Here is a 20,720-nt window from a genome sequence, read left to right on the forward strand (position 1 = left end):
CAGGGAGTGGGGAAAATACAAAACCTTTGAAAGTTGTGGGGAACAGAGGGGTATTTTCAAGGAGGCACGTCATGGCGTATATAGTGTGCATGCAGGTGTGTGCATAACAGCAGGAGTATGTATCTCATATCAAGCATAGGCAGCAAGTGCATATCTTACATGAAGCACACATCATACTCTTGGCTGTTCTTCAGCATCATCCATGGGTTGAGCTCCTCTGGTGAATAATGGCTCCTCTTTGCCATTTCAGAATTGTGAGTCTCCTCAGGTACTGCCTCTCCCTTGTGCCCTACTGTGGCAATTGCAATTGACTGGAATGCTCTTGCTGTCTGTTCCCAGGGTTGAACTCCTTGAGTTGGGCAATAGGATAGGGCTTTTTCAAGTTCTTGACTCTGGAGTGATCCTTCTTGCAGCTTTCCACGCCCAAGAGTGTCAGTCTTTAGCGAACAGCACCCTATTCCTCCCATGAGAGGCTGAACATGAGAAAATCTAAAACAAATAGATTTGGGCAGGGAGAGACATAGATGGGGTCAGAAAAAGGACTTGTAATGGAGAGTGGGTTTCAATTATAGCGACATTATAGCCTTCAATTATAGCCTTAATTTTAGCGACAACTTGACTTCAGAATTACTGGAACTATTAAAAAAATACAAATGTCATGTAGTCAGTAAAACTCAAGCTCCTGGGAGTTTTACCTAAGTAAAGACTTTCAGAGTCAGGCCCTATTTGTTCTACAGTACTTGAAGAGGACACATTGCAATTACATTCTGAGTTAAGAAGTCAGACGTGTATGAAATTCTTGACCTTTATTAGTAGTATTTATTTCTGCATTAAACTTTTGTTTTAGTGACAATGTTTTTATCATCTGCAGCTCCAGAGATTCTACGCGGATGTGCCTATGGCCCAGAGGTGGACATGTGGTCTTTGGGAATAATCACCTACATCCTGTAAGTTTAGACAGTAATATTCAGTGAAATATAAAATATGGTGTTTTGATGTTTCATTTTCTAGGCCACAGATTTTTCTGACATTCTGAACTGTGCTAACAGAAAGTGAAAAAATTCTTAATTTGTTTTATGTGAGTTATATTTTTAATGGTATTTAAATGATTTGAAGGTTGAAGGAGCACTGATAAGATTCAAGTAATACATTTGCATATATAGCATAATATCGCTTGTCTAAATTACTGCAAACACTCATTAAAAGTGAAGGAATTATAAAAATCATTTATTTTTGCCATTTATTATGTTTATTTTTTGCATTTCACTCAGCATGGACAATGAAACTAGATGGGCTTATTTATAATCATTTATGTGTCGTATTTTTAGCACAGTGTTGTGTTTGGGTTGAAAAAGCTCAAGGGCAATGTTTCCATTTCCATGTTTCAGTGTTTTAATAACTAGATTCATTATTGATATCCCCCCCCCCAATAAAAACTTAACTTTGTACTTAGACTGCTTAAGTATCCCTTTTAAGATACTTTATACAGGATAAACATATTACTCCAAATGATATCTGGACACACTGAATAATGGGTGATTCTTTTTAAATCTTGATTAAATACTGTAAATAAAGCTTTTCCTTGTCTTTCATATGTGTTTTGCCTCTTTAGATTATAAGTGCCTAAGGACAGAGACCATGTAAAATAGTGTTCTTCATGTCTAAATAAATAACAGTAAAGCACTTACGAGCTGTAGAAAAGATCTACATCGCAAATATCATAGGCAATGCCAGATTGTATTTGCCACTAATAAATACTTAAGGATATACAATCATCCCACAAAGATTTTGGATATAAACTTAGTTGTTATGAACTTTGTACGTTCTTGGGCTGCATTAGGGGAGCTTTGCCCCACTCGGCTGCTGAATAACTGCCCTAAAGCTGGTTTAGCTGGCTTGCAGGAATTGTCCTTATGCCCTGGCAAGTGCCAGTTGCCATAATGTCTTGGCAACTGGTGTAACTTAGCACATCCCAGGGAACCAACCTGGCTCAGAGCACACAGGAATAAGGAAGCACAAAGCTGAGAACTCCTCAGATGCAGCAGAGGATCTGGCACACTGTTTGTATTTCCTTTTAGGGAACAGAGCACTTACTAAACTATATTGTAAATAAAATTACTAGTGTGCTTAGATATTATACAGTGAGGAGTGTGCCACAAAAACCTGGACAGAAAAGAATAAAATAGAATTGTGCTCTGATGCAAGTTGAGAATAGAAGCAATTATCTTTTCAAAAGAGCGGACACAGTGGGCCAAAAAGAAATCAAAGCACATGACTGCAATTGAGCTGCCTTGTAATAGCAAGGAGCACAGCTGCACCAGGGTTTCTGGGGACTTCAGCCTCCAACATTTTTGGTGCCATGATTCCAAATGCCATTGCTGCTGATTCACATCCAGCTTCTCATCTGGAAGTCTGCCATGCAGTTAAGCAGAAAAGAAACGGTGAGCTGTTGGGCACAGAGAGTGGGGAGAGGCATGGCCTGCCCACCCAAAAGAAAAAGAAGTTTGTTTGATCTATTTCTGGATTGAAATGATCCATAATCATAAAAATATTCGATGTTTCACTTTACAGTTGAAACTCAATACTGTTCTGTAGCCAGAGATATAACTGACAAAGGATTGTAAGATCCAAAGTGTCCCAAACTTTTTTAGGCAAACACGTTTTCTACAGTATTGTGCACTGTTTACACAACTGTCTTTGCCAGTTTAGGCGCAAATATTCAAACAGGGAAGTCTAAAGTTAGGCACCTAACTCTGTAGTTTGGTATCTAAATAAGAATGACCTGTTTTTCAGTGGTGAGTATTGCAGTTATTTTATTTTGCATAAATGAAATGCTTCTGAAGAAGGTTTTTGACAGTTGAAGGTCATTGTGCATTGTACATGCTGTACATCTGTTGTTCTGACCCTTCTCCTTATGGGAGAATGAGCAACTTCCGTTAGTCCTGTGGCAATATTGATGCTAGGCTGATGTGTTTTCTTTTGTGCAGCATGTTTGTGGCATGATTTCAGTCAGTACATTCTGGGAAGGGGTAAGAAAACAGGGTTTTTTTATTTATATATATATATGTGTGTGTGTGTGTGTGTGTACATTTTCTCTCTCTCACACACACACAAAATATATATAAAATATAGCTGACAAATTGTTTTAATACAAAATCTTGGGAAATGCAGTTTTTTTATATAAAGCATAAATAAGATCAGCGATCTTCTTTCATTTTCCTGTAAAATAATAAGTTACACTATCTCCTTAATATAAGAAATTAGAGTATGATTGATAGGAAAGAATAAAAGATTCTTAAAGGAGATTTGCTACATGCAGGTCATAAGTTATTAGTGTAAACCTCAGATCTGTGGTTTGTGTATTGAAGAGGAACACAGGCAGTTTTGCATTTTGGAACCTACTTTTCTGGATTCCTATGATCATTTTGTTGTCCGTTATTCTCTTATAACAAAATTTGTTTCCCCGTCTCAAGACCTGCCACAAATCTGCCCTGGAGTACACCTCAGACCTTGTCTCTTATATCCAGCTTTACCCCTTCCCCTCTAATGCAAGTTATATCGGGGCAGATCCTTAGCTATTGTAAATTATTATCATTGTTCCATGAAAGTTAATGGACAATTTACACCAGCAGAAGATCTGCCTTGTATTCTTTTATAAAGACGTATCCAGAAATCCCATCCCACATTAGAGAGGCAAATAGTAATTAACAAGTATGAGGCCCCTTGTCTATAGTCAGTGTTGCACTGGTTTAATGAAAATTGTGATTTTTTTTTTTACCCACTTAATTTACTTGGTACAAAACACAATGTGGATATTCTTAATCCAATTTAGACCTGGTTTATATTGCTTTATCTTAATTTGGTAAGGAATTGATTTAAGGTAAATCAATATAAATCTGGTTTAAGTCGAGTGTCCACACTATGTTTTGCACCAGTTTATTGAAATCATTTTCAAATTACAGCTTTATTTAAACTGGTCTAACTTTGAATATAGAACAGAAGACCATGGGCATGGGTGGAACACTCAACTATTTGGAGTAGAAGCATAGACATGAGCAGTAGTAATAATGTGTAGGAGAGTCACCTATTCTATGAAATTCTCTTTCAGTTCACATGATAAGCATTACAAACATACGGTGTTAATGAGTCACTGTGACAATATTTGTAGCAGTAGATAGAAAATAGTTTATCAGAGCCTGCAACTGGAGCAGACAGAATAAGTGCAAGAACCATATATAAGCACCCACAACAAAGCCGGATAGCATTGAAATGTTGCAATTGGTGAGGCATTGTTACATTTAGTAGTCAATGTGCAATTATGTTTTTTCCAGATTATCTCTAGGACAACTGTATTCTACTTTATTGCAAAATCTAACCCTTGATGCAGTGACACCCGTTTATAGCTGTGTCATTCCTAATGCATTAACTCTGCACAATTCTAGATGGAGTTAAATTTTAAAAGGATTTAGATTTGATTTGAAGAAACCTTGTTTTTCTTGTCAAATTGGATGCTATTAGCATATTTCCTCTTTAATTATGCTGGTTACAAGAGCTTCAACTGGTCTTGCTGAAATGAAGTCCTTAGCCCCCTGAGAACTACAGGATTTTCCCCCCACTGTTTACATTTGAGATTTCATTTGATATTCAGAAAAGGAAGTATTCTCCTGCATTATGCATGACTTAGCTCATATGGAGGCTCAGTAAACTAGCTGTCACATGCAACTACACTATAGCAATTAAGGGTCATTTTCACCCACTATTTAATCATTGTGTCCACAGTTATAAGCAGCAAGATGTCAGATCTCTAACAAATAGGAAACTACAAAATGTTACTACTTGGTGCATTTTGTGCAAGGGCAGGAAAGAACCTGAAGATGGGAAGCTGAGGTGGTTTTACACTGCTGAGCCGATGTAAACTGAGCTGGTGCTTCCTGCTGGATCACTGTCAGGGATTGAAGTGAGCTGTAGCTCACGAAAGCTTATGCTCAAATAAATTGGTTTGTCTCTAAGGTGCCACAAGTACTCCTTTTCTTTTTGTGAATACAGACTAACATGGCTGTTACTCTGAAACCTGTCAGGGATTGTTTCCTGAATTGTGTTCAAAGCATTGGTAATGGGGGAAAGGAGAAAATAAGAGGGCTCTTAGAGGCCAGATTCTGAAAGGTTCTGAGTGTGCAACCTCCCTCTGAAGTCAGTGAGGATCGAGGTTGTTCTGCACCTTGCAGGGTTGAGCCCTCTCAGATGATAGTAAAATGGACCAATTTTATGCCTTAGTATTTCAATTCCAGTTAACATTACTAATGATTTAGTATAAGTGTTCCAGTAAGTTTAGACGAGGGAGAAGCACCAGGGCAGAAAATAAGAAAAAGACAGAGAAGGTGGCAGAAAGTGATGAGCCACCATATCAACAGGAATTGGATTTTGACCTCGTTGGTATTACTGAAACCTCGTGGGCAGATTTCCATGATTGGAATGTTAAAATCACTGGTTATAACCTATATGGGAAACATCAACTGGTAAAAGGAGAGGAGGAGTGACACTCTGTCAAAAACAACATTATCTGTTTCCAAGTCACTGACAACTCAGAGGAAAATGGTCTTGAATGCTTATGGTCAGTGTCCTAATAGATACAGCACAAAATGAGGCACCTGCTGGTGTCTGGTACAGAACACCAAATCACACCAGAGAACAGGGTGACCTGCTCCTTAAGTATTCATCTATCATGTATAGGAAAAAGAGCTGTGGGACTTCAATCCAAGTGACGTGCTGCAGATCTCATGCTACTAGTATTAAAATGTCCTTGGAATTTCTGAATATTATAGATGCCAGTTTATTAACTTAGGGGGGGAGGGATAGCTCAGTGGTTTGAGCATTGGCGTGCTAAACCCAGGGTTGTGAGTTCAATCCTTGAGGGGGCCATTTAGGGATCTGGGGCAAAAACTGGGGGGATTGGTCCTGCTTTGAGCATGGGGTTGGACTAGATGACCTCCTGAGGTCCCTTCCAACCCTGATAGTCTGATTCTATGAACTCAAAAAGTGTGGCATCCAACATGGAATTCTCCTGTATTTGACTTCCTCTTAACAAATAAAGAAACCACAGAACTAAAAATTAGTGGTAGCTTAGGTACAGATGATAATGGCTTGAACACATTTATGTTCAAACAGAATAAAGCACAAACCAGTAATATATACACTTTGTGCTTTAAAAGGGCCAATTTCACAAAGCTGAGAACAAATATGAGCCAAGTCAACTGGGAGAAAGAATTTTAAAAGAAAAGTGAGAATGATAATATGTAACTGTTTAAGAACATTCTATTCGAAGCCCAGAGTGCCACAATTGTGAAAGAAGCCTATAATGGTTAAAAAAGCAACAAACAAACCTGGTTTAGAAGGGAATGAAATAAATATTGTGACTGTGTCCCCCCATAAGGCTTTATGGAAATATGCTTATGAATGCATATATGACATAACTGAAATATGTTTTTTATGCTACATATGTCATGTAACATATCTCTGTAAAGGTTATGATCTACTGAATACATTTCTCCTATTTGTCTGCATGTATCATTTTTGTACTTGAAGTTAAGAATATTGGCTGTATACTTGCTTGATTTCTAAGTAAGCTTTGTAAGGCATTTGGTCAGCTTCTTTAGAAAGAAATTTGCTAAGTTAAGTGTCCAATCAAGAAGCACTTCAGGAACAATGGATCTTCGAATGCTTCAATCCATATAAGAAGTCTACTTGAGGACGTTCAAGGTAGCATGTGAACCATGGCTGCTATCTGTAGTTCTGAGTCATGCATAGACATGTGACTTGCCCATGTGACTCCAAAACTCCATCTTGGAGCTGAACTTTGCATAGGAGAGAGGAGGGGGTCTCCACCCACAAGAGAAAGTCTATTTAAGCCCATGGGAGACCCCTCCATTTTGTCTTCAGATGGCTAAAGAGGGAGCCTCTCCACCCCCAAGGATACCTGAAAGAAATTGGAACAAAGGACAGTAACTACAGTGGGTGTGAGTGATTGCTGGACCCTGACTAGAAGGAGACTAGTCTGTAAAAGAAAGCTTACTGGAACTGGTGAGGTTTTATCTTTATTCAGTTTGATTAGACATAGACTTGCGTGTTCTATTTTATTTTGCTTGGTAATTCACTTTGTTCTGTCTATTACTACTTGGAACCACTTAAATCCTACTTTTTGTATTTAATAAAATCACTTTTTACTTATTAATTAACCCAGAGTATGTATTAATACCTGCCGGGGGAGGGGGAGAACAGCTGTGCATATCTCTCTGTCAGTGTTATAGAGGGCGTACAATTTATGAGTTTACCTTGTATAAGCTTTATACAGGGTAAAACTGATTTATTTAGGGTTTGGACCCCATTGGGAGTTGGGCATCTGAGTGTCAAGGATAGGAACACTTCCTTAAGTTGCTTTGCATTAAGCAGACAGCTGTTAGGGGACATGGTTCAGACCTAAGTCTGGGTTTGCAGCAGGCTAACGGGTCTGCTCAAACCAGGCAGGGCACTGAAGTCCTAAGCTGACAGGGCAGGAAAGCAGGAGCAGAAGTAGTCTTTGCACTTTGGTTGACAACCCCCAGGGGGTTTCTGTGATCCAACCTATCACAGTGGCGTAGTCGAGGAGGGTCTGTGCACAGCTGATTGCTTTGAGATACTGGTAGTGATTTTAAGTGAGTTTTAAGTGTGGTGGCTGGAGAACAGACAAAGTGGTTACTGGTTTGTTATTTTCTGTTTGCTTATTTCAGGTAAGGGAAATAAGGACAGAAAAGGAAGCAAAATAAGTAAGAGTGAAGATCAGAGGAAGCTAGAACTGCACAGGTTGCAAATTACCCAGAAAGTCTGAACACTGGGCACTGGGAAAGTCTCTGTTAACTAAGAAGCCCCTGAGATGAGTGCATCCCAGTTTCAGTAAACTGCAGAGGGGGCGTGGCCCAGCACAAGAACGCAGGAAAATGACTATCAGTAAAGCAGCTCATAAACTAGAGCTGGCTCGACTGGAAGCAAAAGAGAAAGAAAATGAACACAAGAGATGGATGGAATTAAGACAATTAGAAATTAATGCAGAGGAGACTGCCCACAAGAGAGCTGTGGAGGCAGAAACAGCCAGGGAGGAAGCTGCCCACAAGAGAGCTACGGAGGCAGAAGAGGCTGCCCACAAGAGAGCTTTGGAGGCAGAAGAGGCTGCCCACAAGAGAGCTATGGAGGCAGAAACAGCCAGGGAGGAGGCTGCCCACAAAAGAGCTAGGGAGGCCCAGAAGCATGAACTGGCTGTTATGGAGTTGAAGAGACAAAACCCTTCAGCTGCTGGCTCCATGTCCTGAAAAATCCACAAATGGGAGCGACTATGTCCCCAGTATGATGAATCCAGCAATACTGCTGAATATTTCATCACCTTTGAGAGACTGTGCACCCTCTGTGCAATCCCTGAAGACCAAAAGATGACCACATTGATAGCAAAATTGACTGGCAGAGCTCTGGACATATTCTATAAGATGCCTATTGATGATGCTTCAAACTATGGTAAATTTAAGGAACTGGTTCTGAAACCTACAGGGTTAAATTCAGGAGTCTTAAGAGGGGATCTGGAATGAGTAATGTGGCTAATGTAAATGAAATGAGAAATATGATAGATAAGTTGGTGAGGGGGAAAGGTGTTACAAGCTTTGAAGGAATTTGTGATTTGGTTACTCAGGAACAGTTCCTAAATATGTGCAGTGATGATGTAAAACAGTATTTGTGGGACAAAAAGGCGGATGCAGTGGGTGAATTAGCTGGGTTTGCAGACTCCTATGAGCAAGCGCAAGCTGCCATTAAACACAAACCACTGGCCGAGGGGGACAGGATTGGGGGAAAGCAGAACCACCATTTTACCCCTGGGAAAAAGGAGGCTGGGCGTTCACCTCCCCATTTCCCTGTTACTCGTCCCAAGTCTCCTGTACATGCAGAGGAGCCCAAGAGGTGCTACCATTGTAAGTCCACTGAGCACCTGAGGAATAAGTGTCCCTTGCTGAGTGGGAACTGGCAGCAAGTAACACATGAAGCTGCTACTTCTCAGAGCCAGACTGAGGCCTCTTTCTACACAGGATTTGTAAAACTTGCTTTCACACAACCAATCAGTGAGCATATGGATGCTGTTAAAATCAATGGTGAAGTGCTTCTTGGATTAAGGGACACAAGTGCTGAGATTTCTGTGGTCAGGAGGGACCTGATCCAGGAGGAGGATTTGTTGCCAGGTAAAATGGCAGAATTAGAACTGGTGGGAGGTAACAAAGTCCTTGCACCTTTAGCTAAAGTACACATGCAAACTGAGGATTTGCAGGCTGAACTGACTGTTGCAACGGTGGCATACAATTTTGCACCGTTTCTACTGGGGAATGATTTCTTTAATGTGGCAGAATCTGTCCCAGGGTTGGTTAGCAGTGAGAAGGACTCTTGTGCTAAAAGCCCTGGTGGGAGGGAGAATGAGGCAGGGCAGTAAAGTCACATGGACTGCTGGGGGAATAGCAGAGTGTCTCTTAGATTCCTATGTAGCGGTAAAGGCTGCAGCTTTGGAGGCAGGGATGGTTGTAGCCAGTTCCTGTAGCCCCGGGGTTCAGGGTAAGTTCCAGAGGGAGGGGCTGGATGAAGCCAGCTCCTTTCCCGTGATCATCTCCCCAGGGGAGGGGAATGTACCACCTTGTAACAGGGGGGCCACCCCAGCAGCCAGGCCTGCCCTGGGGTGCACAGAGACATGTGTCCCAAAGGTGGAATTTGGAGTCCTGGTAACTGCTGTGGTGGGAACAGACCCCAAGGACTCTGTAGCAGGAAGCAAGCCCAACCTGAGTGAAAAGGGGAGAATTTTGCTGGCCAGTGAAGGGTCTGTCATAGCTGGTAGCTGTGAGCCCACAGCTGGACCAGGGTCACCTTCCCTTTTTGGGGACACAGGAGTGTCTGACCCAGAGGGGAGCCCAGAGAGGGAAGCCCAGATGGAAGGTGAGGGGGGCTGGAGAGTCCGCCCACCTTTTGTAGGGAGGATCTTTTCCAGGAGGAGGGTGAAAAGTCTGCATTTAAAAGCCAGACCCCTCTCCTGTGGATCAGGTTTTAAGGGAAAACTGAGGGTCAGATCTCCTGGAAGGGGGGTGTCCATCCAGATGACCTTTTGAGAACAGAAAGTGGGGTGTCCGAAGGGGTTTTACCAATCCAAGGCACTCCATTGAAAGATGATGTTCTTGCTACACTTGTAAGAGATAAAACTGTCTCTCCAAGACAGGAGGGGGAAAATCTCTGCATGGGTGAAACTTCGCAAGGGAGTGGGGTGCAGCCCAGAGAAATTCCAGAGGGAGGGGCCGAGGGCAGGCATGGTTGCAGCACACCCTTTCCTTGCCAAAGCCCCAAACACCTGCCTGAATTGAAAGCCTTCTTCAAAGAGGCAGAAGAGTCTGCATCAGAGTGCCTACCAGGGGGCACAAAGAACTGGAAAATACAGTAGACACTAAACAAGCTAAACTGTGTGAACAAAGCCTGTCCACCGTAGATTTGCTGTTAATCTTGTGTCTTTTACTATTTCATCTATGGGTCAAGACAAAAAAGTTAATACTAGTGTTTAACCCTTTAAAGATGTGGGACATACCTGATTTGTGGAAGAAATTGTTGTACATGCTGGGGATGGTGACAAGACAGCTCCACAAGCATGTTACTTTTCAGCCTATACCTGTAAACAGAATGGAAGCTTGGCACAGCAGCAAAAGCATAACATGCCCTTGCTGCTGTGTAGAGAGGGAAACTGAGGCACACTGCCTCATGGCATTGGTGGCTAAATGCCAAGACACCTACACTTTAACAGATATTGCTGTCTGCATACTGTTAGCAATACTACACCCCAACTTGTGTTCAGGCATCTGGGCTCCAGGAACCCCAAAACTGGCTAGAACACTTATGAATGACATCATATGGTTTAAAGGTACTGAAAAGGAGTGTGATCAAAGACAAATGGAGATTCTACATGTACTGCCTCTGTCACTGACAGTGTCCAAGTCTCTGGCAGTAAGTTCAGGAGGAGGGTGTGATGGTGCTCCCATAAGTCTTTATGGAAATATGCTTATGAATGTATATATGACATAACTGGAATATGTTTTATGCAACATATGCCATGTAACATATCTCTGTAAAGGTGGTGATCTACTGAATACATTCCTCCTATTTATATGTATGTATCATTTTTGTACTTGAAGTTATGAATATTGGCTGTATACTTGCTTGATTTCTAAGTAAGCTTTGTAAGGCATTTGGTCAGCTTCTTTAGAAAGAAATTTGCTAAGTTAAGTGTCCAATCAAGAAGCTGCTTCAGGAACAATGGATCTTCGAATGCTTCAATCCATATAAGAAGTCTACTTGAGGACGTTCAAGGTAGCATGTGAACCCTGGCTGCTACCTGTAGTTCTGAGTCATGCATGGACATGTGACTTGCCCATGTGACTCCAAAACTCCATCTTGGAGCTGAACTTTGCATAGGAGAGAGGAGGGGGTCTCCACCCACAAGAGAAAGTCTATTTAAGCCCATGGGAGACCCCTCCATTTTGTCTTCAGATGGCTAAAGAGGGAGCCTCTCCACCCCCAAGGATACCTGAAAGAAACTGGAACAAAGGACAATAACTACAGTGGGTGTGAGTGATTGCTGGACCCAGACTAGAAGGAGACTAGTCTGTAAAAGAAAGCTTACTGGAACTGGTGAGGTTTTATCTTTATTCAGTTTGATTAGACATAGACTTGCATGTTCTATTTTATTTTGCTTGGTAATTCACTTTGTTCTGTCTGTTACTACTTGGAACCACTTAAATCCTACTTTCTGTATTTAATAAAATCACTTTTTACTTATTAATTAACCCAGAGTATGTATTAATACCTGCCGGGGGGGATGGGGAGGAGGAACAGCTGTGGATATCTCTCTGTCAGTGTTATAGAGGGCGTACAATTTATGAATTTACCTTGTATAAGCTTTATACAGGGTAAAACTGATTTATTTAGGGTTTGGACCCCATTGGAAGTTGGGCATCTGAGTGTCAAGGACAGGAAAACTTCCTAAGTTGCTTTCAATTAAGCCTGCAGTTGTTAGGGGACGTGGTTCAGACCTGAGTCTGGGTTTGCAGCAGGCTAGCGGGTCTGGCTCAAACCAGGCAGGGCACTGAAGTCCTAAGCTGACAGGGCAGGAAAGCAGGAGCAGAAGTAGTCTTGGCACATCAGTTGGCAACCCCCAGGAGGTTTCTGTGATCCAATTCGTCACAAATATATCAATTATATCATATTTATTATATTATATATAAACACATACACACGAAATGGAAGAAAGGAAAAGTTGATAGTAATGAATATAAATCAGAAGCTAGTAATTGTAGTAAATTGATAGGTAAAAGGACACAAGAGAACTTGTGGCCAGCAGAGTTTGGTACAATAAGGAAGAGATTTAGCAACAAATAGAACCTAGCAATGATATTGGTTTATTACTGGATGGAAATTGTAGAATTGTTAATAATAATGCAGAAAAGGCAGAAGTGTTCAATAATTTTTTCTGCTCTGTGTTTGGGGGTAAAAACAGATGACGAAAGCATATCATATGATGATGAAATACTTTCAATTTCACCAGTAACTCAGGGGGATGTTAAACAGCAGCTACTAAAGTTAGACATTTTTAAATCAGCAGGTCCAGATGACTTGCACCCAAGAGTTTTAAAAAAGTAGGCTGAAGAAATCTCTAGATGATTTTTAATAAGTCTTGGATCACTGAGGAAGTTCCAGAAGAAAGCTAATATTGTGCCACTATTTTAGAAGGGTAAACAGGACAATGTGGATAATTACAGGCCTGCCAGTCTGACACTGATCCTGGGCAAAACAATGGAATGGCTGATATGGGTCTCAATTAATTAAAAAAATTAAACAGTTATATAATTAATACTAGTCAACATGGCTATATGGGAAACAGATCCTGTCAAACATTTTGATATCTCTTTATTATGAGATTACAGGTTTGCTTGAATAAAGGTAATAGTGTTGATATAATATACTTCTGTAAGGCCTTTGACATACCACCACACAAAACTTTGATTAAGAAACTAGAATGATACAAAATCAACATGGAACACATTAAATGGATTAAAAATTGCCTAACTCACAGGTCTCAAAGTGTAAATGTAAACTGGGAGTCGTCATTAACTGGGGTCCCACTCGGACTTGTTCTTTGCTCTGCACTAGTTAACATGTTTATCAATGACCTGGCAGAAAACACAAAATCACTCCTGATAAAGTTTGCGGATGACACTTAAACTCCCTCAAGGCTGGCGTGAAATCAGACCTATGATCACAGAACCATTACCAACTCCCTGACATTCACTTGCCCTGTCCACCCCCAATACTGTATCAGTAGAGACTAGCACAGCAGAAAGAAAAGAAGTGCTAGGTTTCAGAGTAACAGCCGTGTTTGTCTGTATTTGCAAAAAGAAAAGGAGTACTTGTGGCACCTTAGAGACTAACCAATTTATGTGAGCATAAGCTTTCGTGAGCTACAGCTCACTTCATCGGATGCATACTGTGGAAAATACAGAATATGTTTTTATACACACAAACCATGAAAAAATAGGTGATTATCACTACAAAAGGTTTTCTCTCCCCCCACCCCACTCTCCTGCTGGTAATAGGTTATGTAAAGTGATCACTCTCCTTACAATGTGTATGATAATCAAGGTGGGCCATTTCCAGCACAAATCCAGGGTTTAACAAGAACGTCTGAGGAAGGGGAGAGAGCGGTAGGAAAAAACAAGGGGAATTGGGTTACCTTGCATAATGACTTAGCCACTCCCAGTCTCTATTCAAGCCTAAGTTAATTGTATCCAATTTGCAAATGAATTCCAATTCAGCAGTCTCGCTGGAATCTGGATTTGAAGTTTTTCTGTTGTAATATCGCAACTTTCATGTCTGTAATCGCGTGACCAGAGAGCTTGAAGTGTTCTCCAACTGGTTTATGAATGTTATAATTCTTGACATCTGATTTGTGTCCATTTATTCTTTTACGTAGAGACTGTCCAGTTTGACCAATGTACATGGCAGAGGGGCATTGCTGGCACATGATGGCATAGATCACATTGGTAGATGTGCAGGTGAACGAGCCTCTGATAGCGTGGCTGATGTGATTAGGCCCTGTGATGGTGTCCCCTGAATAGATATGTGGGCACAGTTGGCAACGGGCTTTGTTGCAAGGATAGGTTCCTGGGTTAGTGGTTCTGTTGTGTGGTATGTGGTTGCTGGTGAGTATTTGCTTCAGGTTGGGGGGCTGTCTGTAGGCAAGGACTGGCCTGTCTCCCAAGATTTGTGAGAGTGTTGGGTCATCCTTCAGGATAGGTTGTAGATCCTTGATAATGCATTGGAGGGGTTTTAGTTGGGGGCTGAAGGTGACGGCTAGTGGCGTTCTGTTATTTTCTTTGTTAGGCTTGTCCTGTAGTAGGTGACTTCTGGGAACTCTTCTGGCTCTATCAATCTGTTTCTTCACTTCTGCAGGTGGGTACTGTAGTTGTAAGAATGCTTGATAGAGATCTTGTAGGTGTTTGTCTCTGTCTGAGGGGTTGGAGCAAATGCGGTTGTATCGCAGAGCTTGGCTGTAGACAACGGATCGTGTGGTGTGGTCAGGGTGAAAGCTGGAGGCATGTAGGTAGGAATAGCAGTCAGAAGGTTTCCAGTATAGGGTGGTGTTTATGTGACCATCGTTTATTAGCTGTAGTGTCCAGGAAGTGGATCTCTTGTGTGGACTGGACCAGGCTGAGGTTGATGGTGGGATGGCCATAAACCTTCTGTATGTCAATGGGTGCATGATTGCTATTATTTTTTATTTATATCCCAGTAGTGCCCATGATTTGCTAAGAAGACAAGCCATATACAAAAGTTGGGAACAAAGATACAGCCAAAACATGTACATTTTATGTGCATTAAATATATTGTTTTGTTTTATAAATAAATATCAGTTGCCTCTGGTCTTCAGACTTGCTGTTATTAGTTACCTAATTTCTACTACATGTCTTGGTAGCTCTTGATAGGGCTCTGACCTTACAGACCAATTGAGTGAGGGCATTCCATGGGAAAAGGGCATCACTGAGGCCAGCACAAAGATGATGGTGGGAGAAGCAGACAAATGGGGTGAAGAGGTCAAGAGGTCAGCAGTCCACTCCTTCCCACCTACTTAAATACAGCACTCAAAGATTTTACTGCTGTAGTCTAACCCACCTCTGCCAGCCTTGTGCATGAATACCGTTCTAAGAATATTCTTAGGCTGGTGTCTCTGTGCTAGCTGTATGACACGATGCAGCCACTCCACCCACAGGCAAGCCGCTACTTTTTCAGAACATTAGTTCTTGAGCTTTAATGCATCTCACTCATTTTAAAAAACAGGATAGCATGCAAAATATTTGTTTTTCAAAACTAAGATACTGGAGTTTACTGTGTATTTAACTGATAGCACTGCTCTTCACTTTCTTCACAGTTCATTGTTTTCTTATCTTCATTTTGTGTTACCTGTCATATTTACCGACAACATGACAGCAGATACACTAATCCTCTGTAGCATCAGGACACTTATTGATTAGATGGGAGATTACTGTAAAATGATAAGCCTGATTACAGTGTAATGCAAATAAGAGGCAGTGTATTATATAACTGTCACTCATTTCTGTGTCTTTGCTTTTCATCTGAAATATTGTTGAATGTATCTCATCTGCAAATAGGATCATTATTCAGATAAATTACTGGAATGCATTGTACATACCAGATTTAAGTCCAACCGTTGTATACAATAATTGGGTGTTCTACAACTGGTTTCAGTAGGAGCAGGATTGTAATCAGTGGACCCAATTCAGAGACATATAAATTACGTAATGTTAAATAGGTGCAAGTGTATGAATAAGGTAGTCTAGCGAGTGGGTTTATGTGTGATACATCATGAAGTGGCAGGAAAGTGTACGTTTCTCTAAAGCTAAACTCACTTATTGGATTTATTGAATTTATTGAACTCTCTGATTGGACTTATTGAATTTGGCCCAAGCAATCCAGTGAAATAACTAGCTTTCAATCTCCTGGGTATGTGTGGTTGTTTTTTGTGGGGATTTTTATTTTTTTGGTTCGTTTGTTTGGGTTTTTTTGGTCAATTTGTATTTTAATTTAACCTTAATTCAGCCCCCTTGTACATATGCATTGTAATACAGCCTGAAATTACATGATTACATACTATCTTTCCACAGGATCCCTGCCTCATTCAGTGCAGAGAATAGATGATGCTCATTTAAAGAGCAGCTATTCAGTGTTTTGCTTTATCCCCATTGTTCAGTGTGTGGCCCTAGGCTTATTTACCGCACAATGTTCAAACCGTGTTCTGAAGAGAGAATTATTAATTTCCTCCTGGGCTTTGCTATGTCGTTCATTGCTGTGGTACTTGAGTGCATCAAACATTAATGAATTTATCTTCATAACACCCAGAGGAGGTATGGGGATGATGTTATCACCATTTTACATGTGGGGGACTGAGCACAGAGAGATTAAGCTCAAAAGTACCCTCTAATATTGGATGCCCAATTTGAAATGCCTATGACCTGACTTTTCGGAGTATTTGTAGCATTTTTATAAAGCACTATATATGTTCAAAGCACAGCTCCATTGACTTCACTTGCAGGTATTAGTACTCAGTTCTTCTGCACATCAGACCCTAGGCTATCTCATCAGTCCCCAAAAACTGATGTGCACATAATTAGTGTCCAGTAAAAATTTTGGGTTAAATGACTTGCCCAGAATCACATAGGAACTCTCTGGCAGAGGCAGGGACAGAATCCATTTCTCCAGGGCAGCATTCAACTGCCTTAACTTTTATCTTCCTGTAGTCCCCACCGTCATTCTCTATGCACCTTCCATCATCTGCAACAAACAAGGCAGTAGTCCTACAGGCAACAGCCTCCATCACAACACAACCCTGATTCATCCCCAGAGTAGGTCCAATCTGTGCAATGAATGAGACAAATTCCATAGAAAAAATGGTATATAGTCATGTAATTAGACGGTATCATAATACATACTCCAAGGAGCCTGAATTAAGGTTACACAGTCAACCTTAATTGTGGTACTTCCTAACTTTTGAGTGCTTGACTGAATCTTAATGTTTCTAGTATTTTTAATGTGATTTATTAAGATTTTTAAAAAGCAAACTGAAAATACAGGAATTCCATCATAGCATCCGATTGACACCCACATGAGTCTTCATCAGAGTTGATACCTTTAGCCCCACTGCACAGGCTTTTGCCACTTGAGCTAATGGAGTTACTGGAATGGTGAGACTTGGGAATCTTGAGTTCTATTCTAGGCTTTGTAGGATATTGTGCTCTAGTGGACATAGACTCTTCTGCCCATCCCCCCACCTCAAGTGTGATTCCTTCTGCCTCATCCCCTCCAACCTGACCTTGTGTCATCCTGTCTTTTCCCCACACCTGGGGAAGTGATAGAATCATAGAATATCAGGGCTGGAAAGGACCTCAGGAGGTCATCTAGTCCAACCCCCTGCTCAAAGCAGGACTGATCCCCAGTTAAATCATCCCAGCCAGGGCTTTGTCAAGCCTGACCTTTAAAACTTCTAAGGAAGGAGATTCCACCACCTCCCTAGGTAACACATTCCAGTGTTTCACCACCCTCCTAGTGAAAAAGTTTTTCCTAATATCCAACCTAAATCTCCCCCACTGCAACTTGAGACCATTACTCCTTGTTCTGTCATCTGCTACCACTGAGAACAGTCTAGAGCCATCCTCTTTGGAACCCCCTTTCAGGTAGTTGAAAGCAGCTATCAAATCCCCCCTCATTCTTCTCTTCCATAGACTAAACATCCCCAGTTCCCTCAGCCTCTCCTCATAACTCATGTGTTCCAGTCCCCTAATCATTTTTGTTGCCCTCCGCTGGACTCTTTCCAATTTTTCCACATCCTTCTTGTAGTGTGGGGCCCAAAACTGGACACAGTACTCCAGATGAGGCCTCACCAATGTCGAATAGAGGGGAACGATCACATCCCTCGATCTGCTGGCAATGCCCCTTCCTATACATCCCAAAATGCCATTGGCCTTCTTGGCAACAAGGGCACACTGTTGACTCATATCCAGCTTCTCGTCCACTGTGACCCCTAGGTCCTTTTCTGCAGAACTGCTGCTGAGCCATTCGGTCCCTAGTCTGTAGCGGTGCATGGGATTCTTCCGTCCTAAGTGCAGGACTCTGCACTTGTCCTTGTCGAACCTCATCAGATTTCTTTTGGCCCAATCCTCCAATTTGTCTAGGTCCCGCTGTATCCTATCCCTACTCTCCAGCGTATCTACCTCTCCTCCCAGTTTAGTGTCATCTGCAAATTTGCTGAGGGTGCAATCCACACCATCTTCCAGATCATTAATGAAGATATTGAACAAAACCGGCCCCAGGACCGACCCTTGGGGCACTCCACTTGATACCGGCTGTCAACTAGACATGGAGCCATTGATCACTACCCGTTGAGCCTGACAATCTAGCCAGCTTTCTATCCACCTTATAGTCTCACCCTTCTGGACTCCCAGTTCCAGTCTCCTGGCTCACGGCTCACAGTCTCCTCACCCACCTCAGTTCCTTGTCCCCAGTCTCCTTGCCTAGCCAGTCCAAGTTCTCCTCTTCCTGGCTCCTCCTCCAATCTATCTTTCTCCTCCACCCTAGCCTCCTGGCAGTCACCCCTTGCCCACATTCCTCATCTTCACTGGCTCCCAGTCCAAATCTCCCTCTCTAGGCTCCTCATCTAATCTCAATATTGCCCCTGTCCAAAGCTCCTTGTCCCAGTCTTTTTGCGTAGCTACTCCCAGTTCTCCCCCTCTACCCCACTTCTCATCTGATATAGCTCCCCTCCCCCCTCAGTCCCATTTTCCTTGCCCAGACTGTCCTTGTCTCTGCTCTGGCTCCTCATACAATCTCAGTCTCCCCACTAACTATTGGCTCCCAGTCCCCCCACTTCCATCCCCTGTTTCTCTCCCTGGCTCCCATTACCAATCGCCTTGCCCAGCCAGTCCCAATCTTCCCGCACCCCAACTCCCAATCCCAGGTTCTGTCCTTCCTCTCCATGAGGCTCCTTGTCCCAGCCAATTCTTGTCCCCTCTGAAGTTCTCCTTCATGCTGCCTGGGCCCAGCAGGGTGTTATTGAGATCACAGGAGAGACCGTCTCCCTGCTCTCAGTTCAGATGCCTGGACCTAGACTTGGCACCTCCCCCCTCTAGCTCAAGTGGCAAAAGCCTGTGCAGTGGGGCTAAAGGTATCAACTCTGATGAAGACTCATGTGGGTGTCAATCGGATGCTATGATGGAATTCCTGTATTTTCAGTTTGCTTTTTAAAAATCTTAATAAATCACATTAAAAATACTAGAAACATTAAGATTCAGTCAAGCACTCAAAAGTTAGGAAGTACCACAGTTAAGGTTGACTGTGTAACCTTAATTCAGGCTCCTTGGAGTATGTATTATGATACCGTCTAATTACATGACTATATACCATTTTTTCTATGGAATTTGTCTCATTCATTGCACAGATTGGACCTACTCTGGGGATGAATCAGGGTTGTGTTGTGATGGAGGCTGTTGCCTGTAGGACCACTGCCTCGTTTGTTGCAGATGATGGAAGGTGCATAGAGAACGACGGTGGGGACTACAGGAAGATAAAGGATGGTTCTCTAAGTTAAGGCAGTTGAATGCTGCCCTGGAGAAATGGATTCTGTCCCTGCCTCTGCCAGAGAGTTCCTATGTGATTCTGGGCAAGTCATTTAACCCAAAATTTTTACTGGACACTAATTATGTGCACATCAGTCAAGTCTCTGCTCCAAAGCACTGGGTGCAAGAACATCTGAAAGACAAGATCACCAGAATTTTTTAACATGGGCCAAACACCATTCTTCCTAGCAACAGAAACAACTGAACTATTTTGCCTGAACGTTTCCAAAATATCCACCCTGAGGCAGACACCCAGCAGGGACAATTTCAGCTCAAACAGTTGAACTCTGACAAAGTTATAATCAACTGAAAACACGTCTTATAATGGAGAGTGTCAGGCAACCTTAATAATAGGTGATGCGATCAGCCCTGCCTATAATGTATATATACATATAGGGACCACTTAAAGTGATATGTATAAAGACCCAAGGAAAGGTTTGTTGTTGTTTTGTTTTTTTAATTAAAAGTAGTTCTGTTTTCACAGGCAGGGTGGGAAAAGAGCTGTGGAGTGGGTAAAAATCACATAGGGAGATGTTCCTTGGAGCCTGAAATCACTTAGATATTTGATAAATTTTGCTCTCTTTTCCCCTTAGACTTTGTGGATTTGAACCATTCTATGATGAAAGGGGAGACCAGTACATGTTTAAAAGAATTTTGAATTGTGAATATGACTTTGTGTCCCCCTGGTGGGATGACGTGTCTCTAAATGCCAAGGATTTGGTAAGTACAACTAGAACACAAAGTGTAGCATTTTCTCCGATGCATATGTGACATCGCTCCCCAAAGGCAAACAGTATTTGTGTGGAGTTTTTTCACATATATCTTCATCTCACTTTGACTCCTGCCTATCTTGTTTGCCTGCAAATCAAGACTAATTTGTTAAAATGAAATAATCACCATAGATTCCAGTGGCCTGAACTTCAGAGATGCTGAGTACCTCTTGCC

General features: G+C 41.9%; 1 protein-coding gene across 1 annotated transcript in view; it reads left to right on the forward strand.

Annotated features, from left to right (window-relative positions):
* The window catches only part of CAMK4 (calcium/calmodulin dependent protein kinase IV), a 303,137-nt gene that overhangs the window by 275,808 nt on the left and 6,609 nt on the right, over nt 1–20,720 (forward strand). Inside the window, exons 8-9 of the mRNA XM_077816343.1 lie at nt 872–947; nt 20,369–20,495. Coding sequence (XP_077672469.1) covers nt 872–947; nt 20,369–20,495 — 203 coding nt within the window. The remainder of the gene's footprint in view (nt 1–871; nt 948–20,368; nt 20,496–20,720) is intronic.

Source organism: Eretmochelys imbricata, chromosome 5, assembly GCF_965152235.1.
Source record: "Eretmochelys imbricata isolate rEreImb1 chromosome 5, rEreImb1.hap1, whole genome shotgun sequence".
Classification (NCBI taxonomy): domain Eukaryota; kingdom Metazoa; phylum Chordata; order Testudines; family Cheloniidae; genus Eretmochelys; species Eretmochelys imbricata.